Source organism: Poecilia formosa, unplaced genomic scaffold (assembly GCF_000485575.1).
Source record: "Poecilia formosa unplaced genomic scaffold, Poecilia_formosa-5.1.2 Scaffold728, whole genome shotgun sequence".
Lineage (NCBI taxonomy): Eukaryota > Metazoa > Chordata > Actinopteri > Cyprinodontiformes > Poeciliidae > Poecilia > Poecilia formosa.
The window spans coordinates 123357-139367 of NW_006800667.1; the positions used below are offsets into that span (position 1 = coordinate 123357).

The following is a 16011-nucleotide window of genomic DNA, read 5'->3' on the forward strand; positions in this document are numbered from 1 at the left end:
GACATATTTTCAGAATATATATCTATCTAAATAATATTAATAAAAGTGATTAATTAATTTATTATTTCATTTATTTACAGTTTTAAATAAACATGTCACATGTTGATATGAACAAAAGTTTCAAATGAACAGGAGTAGTTGGAAAAAAATATTAGAGTCAAACGTAAAAGTAAATTTGTTACAACTGAGCATTAAACAACCATATATATTTAAACACAAAACAGGCAATATATATATTTAAAAAATAACAAAACACACAATAATGCTGGTGCATTTTTAAACAAATAAATACACTTAGCATTTTTGATGAAAAATAATTGTAAATTATGTAAATAAATTTATAAATTTATGATTACAAAAAACAGTAGTTTTTGCAATTAAAAAAAAATCTGAATATATCTGCAGTCTATGGTCAACAAGTGCAAGTGCAGTGTTGCATACAATCCTGCAGGTGGCGCAGAGAAACCAGAAAACCAGAGGTCTGTGAGGAGACTGAAGGAGTCCCGCCTCATTGCATCATCTCTGTTTGACTGTGCTGCGTTTAACTGATGTCCGAATGACGGGGAAACAACTCACCCTTCCCGTTGCCGTTCTCCTCATCCTACAGACGACAGGAGGAGACAGAAAACAAATGTCAAGAAAGAAAACTGGCAGCACAACATGAGAAATATTGGCGAACATTAGCAGGATCCTGTGTAGCGCTGCTGCTGTTGCAGTCGTCATGAGCAGGAATTTTACCAAGTGGTGATCCAAGGCTTACATCACGCAGGAAAACTACTCACCCCTATGCAGCTGAAACATTTCCTGACATGTTCTACATTTGTAACACTGGAAGAGAACGTCATGTCGTCATAGCTGGTATTAATTAAACATGAGTTTCCTGACAGCTGAAATCAAACCTCCTGGGAAGAACGTGTTTGTTTTTAATGAGCTTTTGAAGCCCGATCATATGCAGAAATCGACTTTCAGGTTTGACAGACTGGAGGTAAACGTGACATCATGCACTGCAGCAAACACACACACACACAGAGTGGAGATAAGATAGGTAGATCAGATCACACACACACACACACACACACTTTACTGAGCTGAGTGGGCAGTTTGGAGTTGGAAACACGGTGGGCTGACTGCTGCCTGGCTTTATGCTGCGCTGAGTGGGCTCATTCCAGGCTCGGGAGACAATGCAGTGGGGTTTAGAGACAGAGAAAGGACAGCAGCCGAACCCAGAATAGAACTGGGAGCCGGGGACACGCACGGATGGACCAGTCCCAATTTGACCTCATCCGAAACCAAACTGGAAACAGCAGGAGGTGTCTTAGAGTGCATGTGGTGCTCTTAAAGAGCTGCTGCTGGGCTGAAAATTTTACATACCTGTAGCCTGCAAATAATGGATCTGTTCCTATTAAATAATTTATTGCAGGTTTTACACAAAGGCTCGTCATTAAAAGACAAAGGGACATTGTTCTCTGGATTTTTTTTATGTGTAAGTTCTTGACAGGTGAAGAGGGAAGTCTGGATTTGCAACCCGATCTTGGACAAACTGAAGAGAATGAATGGATGAACACAACTTCTTCAGCCTGGATGTAAGAAATGTGCAGAGTAGTTTATCTAAGTCGCTGGTTGAAGGGATATATTCTGATCTAAAAAATATATTTTAAGCATTTTGAATTAATGCTGAATTAAATATGTTTGTGCTTTAAGTGCAAACAAGATGCTAGTTTTGTCAAAATTTAAACAACAAAAACCTGAGCTTTTATATCTTTAAGGCATGTTCTTCATTTGCAATAAAAATAAACTCAAAAACAATGGTCTTTTATCTCTGTGGAAGAAAATCCTTCATTTATAAGAACAAACTTGTTTCTACTGATTAAATGTTAAGATATTAGCATGAAGGATATTCAGACTGCTTCATTCAGGAGATTGTTTTTGATGTGAAGAGTGTAACTATGCTCTAAAGCTGTATTCTTTTTTGTGTCTTTATTTAGAAATGATGTAGATCAAAAACTGTAGTTTAAAATACCACAAGTTTCCCATTTCCAATGCATCTTGACCCTTGACAACTTATAGTATTAGAAAGACATTAGAGCCCAACTGAGTAACACTTATCCTGAGCCTAACTGGATTTTATGTGGGTAATTTGGGATATGGCCAAACAATTTCTCCAAATAAGAAAAAGGCGTCTCTGTGAGTCTGATTGCCCCAAAACACTATGTGACCTTGGTGTCCATTGAAGCAGGGGACAGGAGGACAGAACCAGGGTCAAAGGCCAGCAGTGGGCCCATTGTCTCGGGCCAACCTGGTACGTCCTGACAGACAGTGAGTGGTACCAGGCTGCAACAACAGAACCCATTGAGTCTGGGCTCCTGTTTTCTGCAGCTGGTGGCTGGTGGGGTGGAGGAAAAATAATAGACGTCTTGTTTCAGCTGGCTCACCCCACCCCAGCCTCCACATCCCTCAATTTCACATCTGGAGACGTTTGTGCCCGCACCTCAAAGAGCCAAATAACCACTTTGTTCACACAAAGGCTCACCCCCAGCCCAGAAAAAAAGAAACAGGAAAAGCTTCACAGAGAATGAAAAAAACAGAAATAAACAGGAGTAAAATCTGGAGGGATCTTCCATATTGAAAGAAGGATGAAAATCTGAGTAGCTTAATTTAATCATATTCCCATTCAAAGCCCTTCAGCTGCTGGAATTTGCCTAATTAGTTCTTCCAGCGTTTGTTTTATTCGACTACAGCTGGATCTGCTTTAAATCTCAAACGCTTCGGTATTAAATAATGACACCAACAGGTCTCACCCTGAGGTTGGTGTGCAGAGCAGACTCTGGAGGGTAAACGATGAAGTGGCGTAACGTGAAACCAAAACCCTGGGAGTTCTTATGGAGGACCAGCGTCCGGGGACCCTTCCAGCCCACGCCGACCCCCTCCCTTCCCGGCCGGGACGCCATCGGCGGCCGAGGGTTGTCACCTGTTGAGGAGTGACCATCCCTCCGCCCCTTAGCCTGTAAACACACAAACAGGAACAGGTGAACAAAAACTATACGATGCTAATATGCTATTCATTAGCATAGATGCTAATAAATTGAGCAAAAATGCTATTTATTTCACTTTTTTAATGTATCTGAAGAACTTACAAAATTAGTAAGACAGAATTTACCTAATTGCAAAATAAAATGCTATTTGCCAACATTTTGTACTGTTATTTACAACATTAAAATTACTAAAATATTTGTAAACAATTACAGAGTAATCTATTGATTAAATAATAATTTCCCCATTCTCTAGCAGCTACTTCAGCTAGCAACAAAATCCATGAAGTGAAAATGCCAATAAACAATTAAGTTCCTTTTTTAAATAAGAAAATGTTTTATTAGGTTTCGAACGTCATTTTCAGTCTAAAGTTTGAAGTATGATTTTATTTAAGTGCAAAAATAGACATTAACTTTTAAAATGTAAAAAGCAAACTTAATGTGAGGCATTACTAAACATTGCATTTTAGATAACACTTCACTTTCAGAGAAATTTGAAGTATGAAAAAGATTTTTTTTAATCAATATAATATTTCTAATTTATCTTTTATCATTTTTTTTGTATTATTTTTAGTCTTCTTGACCAGCAAGAATTGACCTGTGTCTTATCACATGAACAAACTTATTCAGGTTTTAACTGCATTTGTCATTTATGCTTTCAGTATTAGTGAAATATTAAAGCTTTGTGCACATTTGTGAGAAACGTAGCTACAGCCCTGGATTTGTTCAGAGGAAAAACTGCAGTAATTAGTAGATCAAAGCACGAATGTCAAATCAAACACAGGAAACGGCACGTAAATCCTCCATACATTTGTTTCCATTATTAGCACAAGCATTCCAGTTTTCCAGATGCAACACATCTTCTGGTTTCTCTAGGAAGCACAAGGTGACTCTGCACCCTGTGACATTAACCCCCAGCTGCTGGATTTTACATTAGCAGCTTCCACATGAGCTCCTGAATGCGTTTCATGTTCCGGTCAATCCCGCATGCCAACCAACCCGAGAACAATAGACCATAAACATAATTTAGAAGGAGCGCCGCAATCAGGAAGCCCTCCAGGCTGCACAGAGCCATGTCAGGAATCCGGGATTCCTTTTTAGATTGCTTTGACATTGGTTTGAGGACAACAGGTCCAAACTTTTCCAGGTGTGGAGTGGCCACTGAAGGAAGATTTCCACCCACTTTCCAAATATTTCATTCCTCCTGCTGAGTAAATAAGCAGAGTGAGCTCAGCTCACAGCCACATGTGAGAAGTCTCACCCTCATGCTGCCCTGAAGACCCACATCTGTCAGTCAAACACAATCACCTGACCAAACAGGGAGAGAGGGGATGGGTATACCCGAGGTCAAAGGTCGGATCTGCTGTGCTGCGACTTAAATTTCCAGCAACTTTTGCTTTAAAAATTAAAGCAAAAGTTTGAGAAGCTGTTGCATGTAGTTACTACATAATACTATCCTGGAGCAATAAATGGGTCCAGTTTCAACTTCACTGGTTCATTTTTTTTATTTTTTCTGGTCCTTTGCAAGATTGCAAACCTCAAAACAACAAAAAGTGTTCAATAATGGACACATTGCAAAGACTGAAGACTGCTTAGTAGCGACTCTAATTGATTATTCTATTGATTATGTTGACAGTTAATCAACTAATTGGATAAAAAAATGCCACATTCTACAGATTTTTAATTTAACCACTTAACCACTCTTATACAATATTAGAAATTCATTAAAATATGCAAAAAACAAACAAACAAAACTATTAAATTCCTTTTTTAAATCAGAAAAGCTTTTAATTGCTTAAAATGCAATGAAATTGTGAATTTGAAGCAGGTGAAGCTAAAATTATATTTGAAGTTTTAGCTAAAACATATTTATGGAAAAAAATGAGTTTTTTATCATAAATGTAAAATGTGTATATATTTTATACAGATTTGGCCTAATTACTGCTCTTGATATGCTTGTTTTCAGCAAATGGACATCTTTTGAATCTTTTCCAATTAACGATTAATCAATCACTACATTAGTTGACAATTATTTCAATAATTGATTCGTCACAATAAATAATTTCAGTTCTACTGGATATTCTTAAGAAAACTGACTCATGTTGGCTCTTTCTTCCAATACTAACAGCGCTGAGAACGTTCATGAAGCCCATAGATGCGGCTAACAGCCTGATCTGGTTTCCAGTTCGTCACAGGATGATGACAGAAAATTATGCATGCATACAATCACACCGAAAGCCGATGCAAAATGAGAAACTGCAGGTGAGAAAATACCTGGACAGAACCAATGCCGCGTACAAGGAGAACATCCAAACTTTATCCCTTATTGAGCTTTGCATCTGTGACCATATAGAGCAAATTAAGCACTTTTTGTTAGTCATTTCTTCATTTTAAAAACAAAACTATAAACACGGCCAATTATGGCTTTGAAAGACAAGCGGACACAAATAAAAAACTCTTCTATGTTCTTCTAAAATACCTGCTACAATTACAGTTAAACGTGTATCATCTCTCTGCAAACAGTTTATTTTCTTTCATCCAAGTAATTTAAAGACAACACCGACTTTCATCGGCTTCAAACTTACAGGCTCTGAAATCACAAGATCAAAAGAACAAGGTGGATATTTTAAACTTTTTAAATCCCACCAAGCTACAAATCAGCAGCGAGTAAGTAGCACCTCGTTTCACAAACATCTATGATTACTGATGTGCCTTGATATGGAAAGGTATGTTCTTCGCTCCATGCAGCCAAATTAAGATGCATTCGATCTGCAGCTCCTCATCCTCCTCCACGCCAGTTATTGGCTCGTGAGCTCTGGATAGTTGTCCTGCTGCATAATCCAATTGTGTTAGAGCTTAGAAGTAGCCGGACATTCAGGATTTTCTACCAGAGTTTTCATGTAGAAAGTCCTCCACCATCAAAACACCTGACAGTTACGGTTTTCTTTTTTTTAACCCTCCACAAAGTTCACAAAACTTTTTATCAAAAACTTTGGGTTTGATCAGGGTGTGTTTTTTTTTTTTTTTAAATGAATATCAGTTGCGTTCGCCTTTGAACTCTCAATGTTTTCTATTTCTTTTAGTAATTCAATCGATTATTTTGACAATCGTATAAGAAGTAGCACATTCTGCCAATTTTTCATTTAATCACGTAAGCCTTTCTATAGAGTATACATTAAAATATGCAAATGAACAAATAATTCAAATTTCTTAACAATAAAATAAAAAAATGTATTGCCTGAAATGTAATAAATAATATAGCATTCCTTTAGTGTACACCTGATTATTTAACCATGTAAAAATATCGGCTTGACATCAGTAAGGCTGATCTGTTGATTATTTTTGGATAAATCGATTAATAATTGGATTCTCATAGGAGAAATTTTACAGTATTTGAACCAGATGAAGCTAAAACTGGTAGAACATATTTACAGACATGTTAAATGTATGCAGTGTTTTTTACAGTTTTGAATTAATTTCTGGCTTCTGGTTTATCACAGGTAATTTATGAATTAATATGAGGAAGCTGCATTTTTTCCAGCGATACTGGTCTTAAATAAAATAATTACTTGAAAACATAGTTTTGTGATTACTCAGGTTATTTTTATCTGATATAGTAATTTGTCTTTTGATAGGAAAATTTAACTGTGAAGAAAAAAACATGCAAAAACAGAAAAAATCTGTCTTGCACAACTAAATGACACTAAATCTACAAGATTTTATTTTCTATTTTTACAGATGGATTCTTAGTGTTACGATTACATTTTTATTATCTCCAGAATTTGCATTTTCTCCCTTTTTTAAAATGCTTGATTGAAAGTTTTCCCTTTGTTTAAAAAAAAGAAAAAGACATTAAAATCAACGATACTTTATTCATGCAACTCTAGGATTAAGTTTTTATGTTTAATCAAAGCGAATGCTAAATCAACTCTGATTTGTAATGGTTGATTCATCTAGTTTATCCGCGTTTTCAGAAGTTAAGCATTAATGCCACTATTTTGTTTGTAATGTGAAATTTTTTATCAATTTTTTTTGTTAGAAAGACAATGACCCTTACAACCACTTTCTACTTCCTATAAATGCTAAAGCCATCAGCTAAAACACACATATGTGGCAGGTTTGTGTATTGCCACACAACAACAGGAAGTGCCTGGCTTGAGACAGGAAGTGGAACAACCAGGAGCTCCTATAAATACTCTTCATCGTTAAGGTACTTCCCATTCCTTCACTCCTCTTTCTTCCTCCTTCCTTCCTCTCCTCCTCCCCTCAACCTCCTCTTCCTCCCACTCAACATGACAGTTCATGCAGTGGAAATCTTTCGCCGAACAATTTCTTTCCCCTCTACTTTTAAGTTCCATTGACGAAAAAGATAAATACAGGAAAAGATTTGTTTGCAGATTTGTGTTGGAGAACACATAAATGTCTGCATATTTCCGAATTCGACTTCCATAAATCTGGAGTATTTCAAGCCTGGCAGTCTAAACAATGGAACGTGAGGCCTGCTATTTTCTCTTAGAGGAATGCAGAGAGACGCGAACAAGTGCGAGCGGAAGGAGCAATCGAATCAAAGCGACAAAAGGGAAAACGAAACAACAGCAGGGGAAGAATCGAACCAAATTCCTCAGAAGGAGCGGTTTCTGGTTTGGACGAGTCAAAACACACGCCGACATGTCACAGGGAGAGAGTGAGTGAGGATGAGGAAGAGGAGGAGTATCGCGCTTCAGCAGAGGGACAGGCTCCAGCACGCTAGTTTCGACCACATGGCCCCTCCTGGCGCTGGGAATACCAAAACCCTGTGATTACCCAAAACACAAGGGGTCTGAGCGGGTCTGGACCGAATCCCACTCGGCTGCTCTGGACCGTGTGGGCTGCGTGTTCCTTCTCGGATAATCGAGTCTGCAGCTGACCTTTCCACCCGCCCTCCTCCCTCAGCCGGATAAACACCTCTCCTGTCACCTCTCACCTTGTGGTTTAAAAAAATCCACTCAGACACGCCGACACGGTCGGGCTCCTCCAGGAAAGGACATTGTGTTTAACGAAGAATGTCCATGGAGTTTTTTTAAAGGGTTTTTTTCAGGCTAATCTTGGCTTCTCAAACAGGCTTGAGGGAAACAGTGAAAAAGAAATATAACACTTTCTTCTCTCTGAGTTGAAATCTAACTCAGAGAGAAGAAAATCTGAGAAGAGAAGTTTCTTCTCTGAGAATCTTACACATTGACATTTAGGGCCTCTTGTCACTTTAAACCTAAATTAGGTGCTGCTGCTGCTGCTGGCCACGCCCCCCCCAAGTCAACGCTTGTACTTGCAGGTGAAAATGGCTGCAAACAGATGCGTAATTAAACAACCGTATGTCTTTGAAAAGCAGAAGTGGAGCCTCCTGCATAACCAATAAGAATGCAGCCAGAGGTTTCTGGATGGTAAGTCAACGACAAAGTACTAGTCTTTTCCTGCAATAACACCAGCTGACCAAACGTGCTAGAGATCAGCGTGGGTTGCTAGGTAACGGGCTGGGCTTCACTGGGGTTGCTAGGTAACAGGCTAAGCTTTGCTGGGGTTGCTAGTTGAGGGGCAGTGCCTGCTAATTCATTTTCCAGACACCTAAAAACATGAACTTTTTGTCAAAAACCACATTGGCATGTTTTTTTATGAGCGCTATATAAACAAAAACCCATTTCCCTCTCATACCAGTTACTACAACAAAAAACATCGGAATGTTTCTTAGCACACATCTCTGTGGAATCCCATTCACATGCGATGATGTCATCACGAAAACACACTACAATGGAAAACAACCCAACATGCAGCGTAACCTGTATTGCCACACACAAGTTTAGTTTTGTTGGTACACACAACAGCAGCAGCCGGAGAAAACCCTGCGGTTGTTTCTGCTCCTGACACCAATTACAAAGCCTGAAATGACAGATTATGACCTAAAAATACAATAAGAAAAGCATAAATTGTTTTATTTCCACCAACTCAGCGCAGATTCTAAACTTTAAAATTGCTGAAAGTGATAAGAATGATCCATAATCTTCCTAAACTCCAGAAACAAATGGATTTTTATACGCGTAATAGGCTTTTCTGGTACATGTTCGTATCAAACAGCTGAATTTACAGTCATCGGGAGCGGCAGGCGGCAGCTGTCCCGCTGAAACCCCGGCAGAACAGAACAATAATGCTCTTTTAAACAGCTGAGAGCTGCAACCTGTTTGAAAAGTGGAGCTTTAACAGGCCGCTGTATCTGCTGACGAGCCGCTAATCCAGAGCAGAAAGACGCAGATGGCAGCATCACGATTTACCGGCCACACAGAGGGAGAACTCCTCCACCTCTGCACGTCCAGATGCATCCTACGTCCCGACAAGCTGATCCATGACTGCACCAGAAGCAGTGGAGGAGTCAAGATATCCTTCTCAACGCGCCCGTGTGTCAATATGTGTTCAGAAACGAGCTTAACCCAGTTGACTGCCCAACCAGGCTGGCAGGTGATGACGCAACATCAGTTGAACAGGGTTTTCATGCAGCTTTCCTGTTGTTCAACTGATGCATCTCAGCCTTGGGTATTTTGAAAGAAACCTAAAAGTATAAGTGTTCCCAAGAAGAGTTGCAGATTTAGAATAGGTTGGTTGGACAGTGGGCAGACACACACATGGTGCATGACGCAGGTTTAAATGCGGCCAGGGGACTTTTTCCTCTGGTCAGGAGGAAAAAAACACAGCTGCAAAATCTTTGTTTGCTTTTGTTTTAAGTCAAACATGTTCGTTCAAAAAAAAGAGAAAAAAGTTTGGATATCAGTCAGGTTTTTTTTACTTACAGTTTCTGCATTAAATTTTTTTTTTGATAAATTATGTGTAAAAAGTAGGGAAAATGGAGGAAGTTGTATAAGGAAGACCAAGAATAATCTACTTCCAATTAATATTCCTGTCAAAATATTAAAGTGAGTTTTGATTGACCAAGCAAAACCAAAAAAATCTTACAGAAGTTGAAGAAAAACACCCAAAGTTTGACAGAAAATCTCAAGAAAACCTACAAAATTTATTTTAGTGGTATTAAAACAGTTTTTGACACTAACTATATGGCTTTCTGCCCAGAGCAGCACACCACAGCGGGCGCCACAAACACTTTAGTGCAAGCAAAAAACATGTCTGAAATGGCAAATGACTCAGCTATTATACACTGTTAAATTAAAGGGCAATGTTTCGTCTTTTAAACAATTTAGTCTGTTTAAAATCCTTAAAACTTAAACAAGATTATTCAGCACTGAACTGAAATCTGTTTAAATGCTGATATTCTCTCCGTTTGACCTTAAAGAAGGACTGAAACTATTCCTGACAAAACCGCTGCTCGCTGAAAATATAAAGAAATGAAAGATGAGTTGAGATTTTTTCCACCCCATTGTAAAAAAAAAAAAATAAATTACCACAATCCGTCTCCAACATGAGCCTATAAGCCTTTTTTTAGCCTTGCATGAAATGACCCGACTCCATTCCATAAAACTTAATTCCAGATCAGGTTTATTATAATTAAACTTGTGGGTTGTTTTTCTTTCCACAATTTTACTTCTGTTTTTATTACACCGACCTCAAACCAAGCAACTCGAGTATTTTTCTGCCGTTCGCACATCATAGGCATCTTAGCGATATTATAAACATGAAATTCCAGACTTACGCAGAACCTGTTAACTTTAACGGCATCTGCAACAGACGGAGACGGAGATTGTGTTTCTTTTTAGCCTTCAGAGAAAACGAAACGCGTTTCTTGTTTATCCGGGAGAACAAACATCGTATACAGTGAGTGTTTGTCTCCTGCCCCCACGCTCACATTCCTGATTGTGGCAGTTCTTAACAGTCAAGGATGCGGGGGATGGTAACACAGAAAAAAAATGAAAATAGGTAGAAAAGCGGAAGAATATTCCAAATAAAAAATAATGTGACAATGAGATAAAATAGTGATGTAAACACCCCAAATTTTTGGAATATCTTGGCACATCTTGCTCCTTTTATGACAAAAAGCAACCAAAAGTGGCACTTAAGCTCTCCCTTCATCAGATGCTAATTAGAAGAAGAATCACACACATAAACTCTTGATGATAGGAAGACTGATTACCACCTATCTTTAAAACCAATTTAAATCTTGGAAATCCACACTCAAACACAATTCAAAAAGTCAAGAAAAAATAAACATTAAAAGAAGGAAAAGTGTGCACTTTTTGTTTGCTGCAAATATTGAAGTTGTGGAGAGTTTTAAGCCTTAAAGCAGCGAGGTATGACGTCGCTCTGGCAGGTAACGCTGAGAGGTTAAGGAACCTGTCAGCAGCTGAGCGCTTAAATGACTCCAAACAATGAAGTTACTGCAACGCTGCTGACATGCACAACTGACAAACCGCATGCAGCGGTTTCCAAAGAATACACAGCTCCTCTCGGAGTCTGCAAAGCTAATTCTGATGGATAAAAACAATATGCCTCCTACATTGTTTCTGGTTACAAGCAACCGGATGACACTTGCTTATTTTAACGCTAAAAACAAACAACTTGAGGGTTAAGATGAAGGATGAAGGAACATTTCACGTTAGTTATCCGGTGGATTTGAAAAATAGGTCTGGTGACGCTTCGGCTGCAACATGGCAGGCTTTAGGACCTTGGAAAAGATAGTGAGGGGAGATGGAGAGGTCTTCACCATCAAACAAACAGACAAAAACATCAAATCTTACCAAATATCTTTAATCTAGTTTCAAGTTAACATATCTTAGTACACTTGAAATAAGACAAGACCAACTTAAAAGATAAAAGAGTTTGTTTAAGTTGAAGATTCCTCAATATTGATGAAAAAAGATATGGGTTCCGCTTTCACTTGTAACTTGGGGAAAATATCTTGTTATAAGTGACATAATCTGCCAGGATTTTTATAAATATTGAGGTATTACTGACTTAAAACAAGCTCTTTTATCTTGCTGAAAACTTACTTGCAAGTTAGTTTTATATAATTTCCTGTGTAAACAGATATTTGCACAAGAAACTACACAAAAATGCTTGGTAAGATTTGGTGTTTTTTGTTTTTTTTTACAGAAAAAAATTCTGACTTTTCTCAGCAAATTGAAGTCATAATTTAAAATTAAAGTCAGAATTTTAAGATTAAAGTCAGATTTGTGGGCTTAATGTTCTTCCGTAGTTTTGTATTCTTTTCAGTATACAATAAAAATGACAGTAAAAGTAGCTGAATTAGTAAAAATGTGTTTGCAAAAAGTAGAAATAAAAATTGCAATAGGTTGTGCAAAGGGAAAATGTAAATATCTCTCTGCTTTTGTGTTGCTGAAGGTAAATTTAAAGCTTTTATATAAATATAACTCTGTTGTAACCCAGTAAGAATAGTTGCAGCTTTACTGAACCTAATGGTTTAGTAAACAAATAAATAAATATGGAACAGAAACGAAAACACCAGGCTCAGTCTCTGGCTGACCTCTCCTTACCCTGAGCTGATGTGCGTTTTGGCCAGGCGAAGCCGGTTCGGCGCGTGGCGCTGGACTCGCCGCTCCGTGGAGAACGGCCACCCAAATGCAGCGCGGCTCCGGCGAGCTGCAGTCCACCCCCACCGGGTTCTGGAAGCTCCAGTCCGACCCGGCTGGCGCGGAGCACGGGAGCATAGCGGCAGGCATCTGTGCGCCGAGTTCAGTCAGACCCACATCGCTCACCACCACCATGGACCGCTCGGCTATCAGCGCCGAGTCGAGGACAGAGTCCAGACGCAGAAATGGATTTCGGGTGAAAGTTTCCTCTTCCAGTCATTCACTCAAACAGTCTGGACTCCAATCCATTGCCTCAGGAAGTTTAATCCCACATTTTCCACAGCAGATCTGTTGGATCATCAGCAGGCAGAGGTTCTGGGCAGCAGATGGAGGAATGCGTGTGTGGCATCAGAGGTAGGTCTGGTTTCAGAGAATAACTGGCGGCGTCCCTCTCACGTCGGTGTCCGGTGATGTTCTGCAAACTGCTGTCCCAGAGGGCTGGACCCTGCGTCTGTCCTCCCTCCCACTGCCCTCTCTCTCCTCTGTCTCTCCACTTCCAAACTAATCACTTCATCTCACCCTCATGTCAATCCCAATCTCCTGTTCACTTATTCAGAATCAGCCATCCAAACCTTTTTCTCCCGTCTTTTGCTTCCTGTTACTACTTTCCTGGTGTTTGTTTCCTTGACTCTATCCAAACCGGTCTGACAGTCATCTGCAGGCAAACAACGGCGAAACTTTCCAAAAAAGCATCAGACATTTGGAATGAAGACTGAAACGGAAAAAGATGATATCTCCGTGGTGGATCCATGCCAGTGCTGCGTTGTGTGCGCAGTGACAAAACTGTGATCCTGACGCTAAATTTCACAAAAGCCGGCACTGCCTCCTCCGCCTCCTCTCCGCTCAGAGGAGAGACAGACAGGGGGGGAAAAAACCCCCAGAAAGAAGCCAATTTCCAGCACAAAGAGAAAAGAAAGCATTTGCCCCTGCGTTTGTCTCCTTTAAGTCAAGAGCGGAAAATAAAGAGGAGGGAGGATAGCGCCGAACATGGATGAAGAAGGAGCAACAAAAGCTGCTGAGAATAAAGCAACTGCATGTCAACATGACCCACTCGCTCACATTCCTGTTTTAAAAACACTGGCACCTCAACCTGAAACCAGATGTTTACGTCCACCTGTAAAAAGGCAGAGCGTGTTCACTCAAATTATTTCTACTATCCAACTGCCACAATGAGAGAAATAAAGCTAATTACTTTCTTCAAAGACAAATGTTTACATAAAAGATGTTGTAAAACAGTTTGCATGGCACAAAAAGACAAAGTCTTACCAAGTATTTCTGGTCTAGTTTCTAGTGGAAATATCTTAATCGCACTAGAAATATAATAAAACTGACTTAAAAGTAACTTTTCAGCAAGATATAAGGCTTGTTTTAAGTCAATAATTCCTAAAATATTGGCGAAAAAACAGGTTTTGGTAAAGAAAAGTGTGAATAATCTTTAAAACAAAAGCAAACACCTTGTAAAGATGATGTCTGGAGCTCATACATGTAATTCGTCACAGTGAAAACATGTCCTGCACCAACATGAGCTGAATGGTCACTCGTGTAGGAAGAAGCTATTACCCAAAATGCAACATCAAAAGCCAGAAAACAGTTTGCAAATACACAAAAAAAACAACAGCGAAACAAAGAGTTACAATATTTGACCATAACGTCACAAAGTCCAGAAATTTCGTAAAAACACTATTATGTATCAATATTTACAAAAAAATAAAAATCGCTCCAGGAAAATCATTTATCAGTGGCTATGCTAACTAGCCTCAGCATTCGTGGCATGTTATGTTGTGGTGAACCAGCTGTAGCGCAGCACAGGATAGGGCAGAGTGAGCATGCAAGTGATTGACAGCACTAAGACCCTCCTCCTGGTTGTGATTGGTTGTTCCTAGTTAGCACTGGGAGAAGGTGGAGGAGCTCATTTTTATTCACCGATTATCTGTCTTAGCTTTTAGTTTTAACTTTTTAAATTTGAACAAATATGTAACTTCAAAACCAATTCCTAAAAAGATGCATGCCAGCTTTGTAATTTGAAGAAACCTAAGCATTCCTATCTCATTATTCTGGCATTTAACAAATTGTTGAACAAATTTTTGTACCATTTTACCAATTCTATCAGACTGAATAAAGGAAAAACGTGAGAAAATCATTGATGTGCACTTTTTCTATACTGGTCACTGCTGCAGTAAATCTGTCAGGAAAAACGTAAACATGGTTCTCAGCAAACTGCCAGGATTCCTGGACAGGGGCGAGAGCGGCCTACAGGTGCCCGAGTCGCTGCAGACGCCCCGGCCTCCTGGCGCTTGTCACGTCCGCTAACAGCGGGGTTAGACAGGTTTCACCTGCCACACAGCGGGACAAGTACTGACTCGCCTGCAGAGGTCCGTCATCCACACTCACTGTACCCTCTAGGTATGCTGCACGGCGTCAAAAAGGGAAAACACAGCAGGTTCAGACTCCACGGCGGGGTGAAAAGTTAAAGAGAGGTAATCTGATCGCTGAGGAATCCAAACATCTGTGAAAAGTTCGGTATCGGTTTACAGTTTACTGTTAGGAGTTTGTTGTTATTTAAGCTCAGCGTTAAAGAGACTGCAATGCCTGATGGTGATACTGAACAATATAAACTCTAATTTTATTCCAAGATGGACTCTTGGGTGACTTCTGAGTAACTGGTTACAGTAGATTTTATTTCCAGGACTTTGAGTCCAGTTTTCAAATTTGTGTTGGTTTGTCACATAAAATCCCAATAAAACCTAGTTTAAAAAAATGGGGAAAAGTTTACGAGGTGTATTTTTTCCTACACTGACGCTCATGAGAGTGACATGTAAAATAATACATCGCTACATATGTCTCCAACAGCAGATTGACATTTGTTTTGCTTTCATATAATCTCATATGAGGCTAATAAAAATGGTTTTTAATAGTAGAACATACTGTGAAACTGAAACAGAAGCATAACGTCTGCATAAATCACAAGAAGTCAGAACTATGGGGTACCACAAGGTCCCTAGTGGGGCCCACTAGATCATTCATTCATTTCATTATACCACCTACCACTAATATGCAAATGGAATTAATTTGCATAAGATTTCCTCAAGAATTAGGTGTTTTTTTTCACTCTCTTAACTATTGGGGTACATAAAGCAATTTTAAAATGTTTAAAAACTGAAATATACTCTAAAAAGATAGAGTGATCAGTGACCTGTTGAGAATAGTTCCTCAAATATGATCAGATATTAGTCATTTGAGTTCTGCTGTTAAGTCATACTTAAAAAATTTGGGTGTTGTTTTTGACAAATTAACCAATCAGTATCTACTCAAAGTTACTTGAAATATCTCACTCTGGTCATGTGAAAAACAGGAACTTGAGATTCTTATTCATGGCTTTCCTGTCACCTAGACTTTTGTAATGCACTTTTTCACACGTATAA

The 16011-nt window shown here is 39.1% G+C and overlaps 1 protein-coding gene across 10 annotated transcripts in view; it reads right to left on the reverse strand.

Annotated features, from left to right (window-relative positions):
• The window catches only part of arhgap23a (Rho GTPase activating protein 23a), a 79345-nt gene that overhangs the window by 27548 nt on the left and 35786 nt on the right, over nt 1–16011 (reverse strand). For 4 of the 10 annotated variants that reach the window (XM_007542786.2, XM_016666459.1, XM_016666458.1 and 1 more), the window contains exons 1-3: nt 12494–13347; nt 2799–3002; nt 577–601 (exon numbers count right to left, since the gene is read on the reverse strand). In XM_007542786.2, coding sequence (XP_007542848.1) covers nt 577–601; nt 2799–3002; nt 12494–12724 — 460 coding nt within the window. In that variant the 5' untranslated portion in view covers nt 12725–13347. Of the gene's footprint in view, nt 1–576; nt 602–2798; nt 3003–12493; nt 13348–16011 lie in introns of those variants that run through there. The other 6 variants (XM_007542787.2, XM_016666463.1, XM_016666461.1 and 3 more) reach the window with 2 other exon arrangements.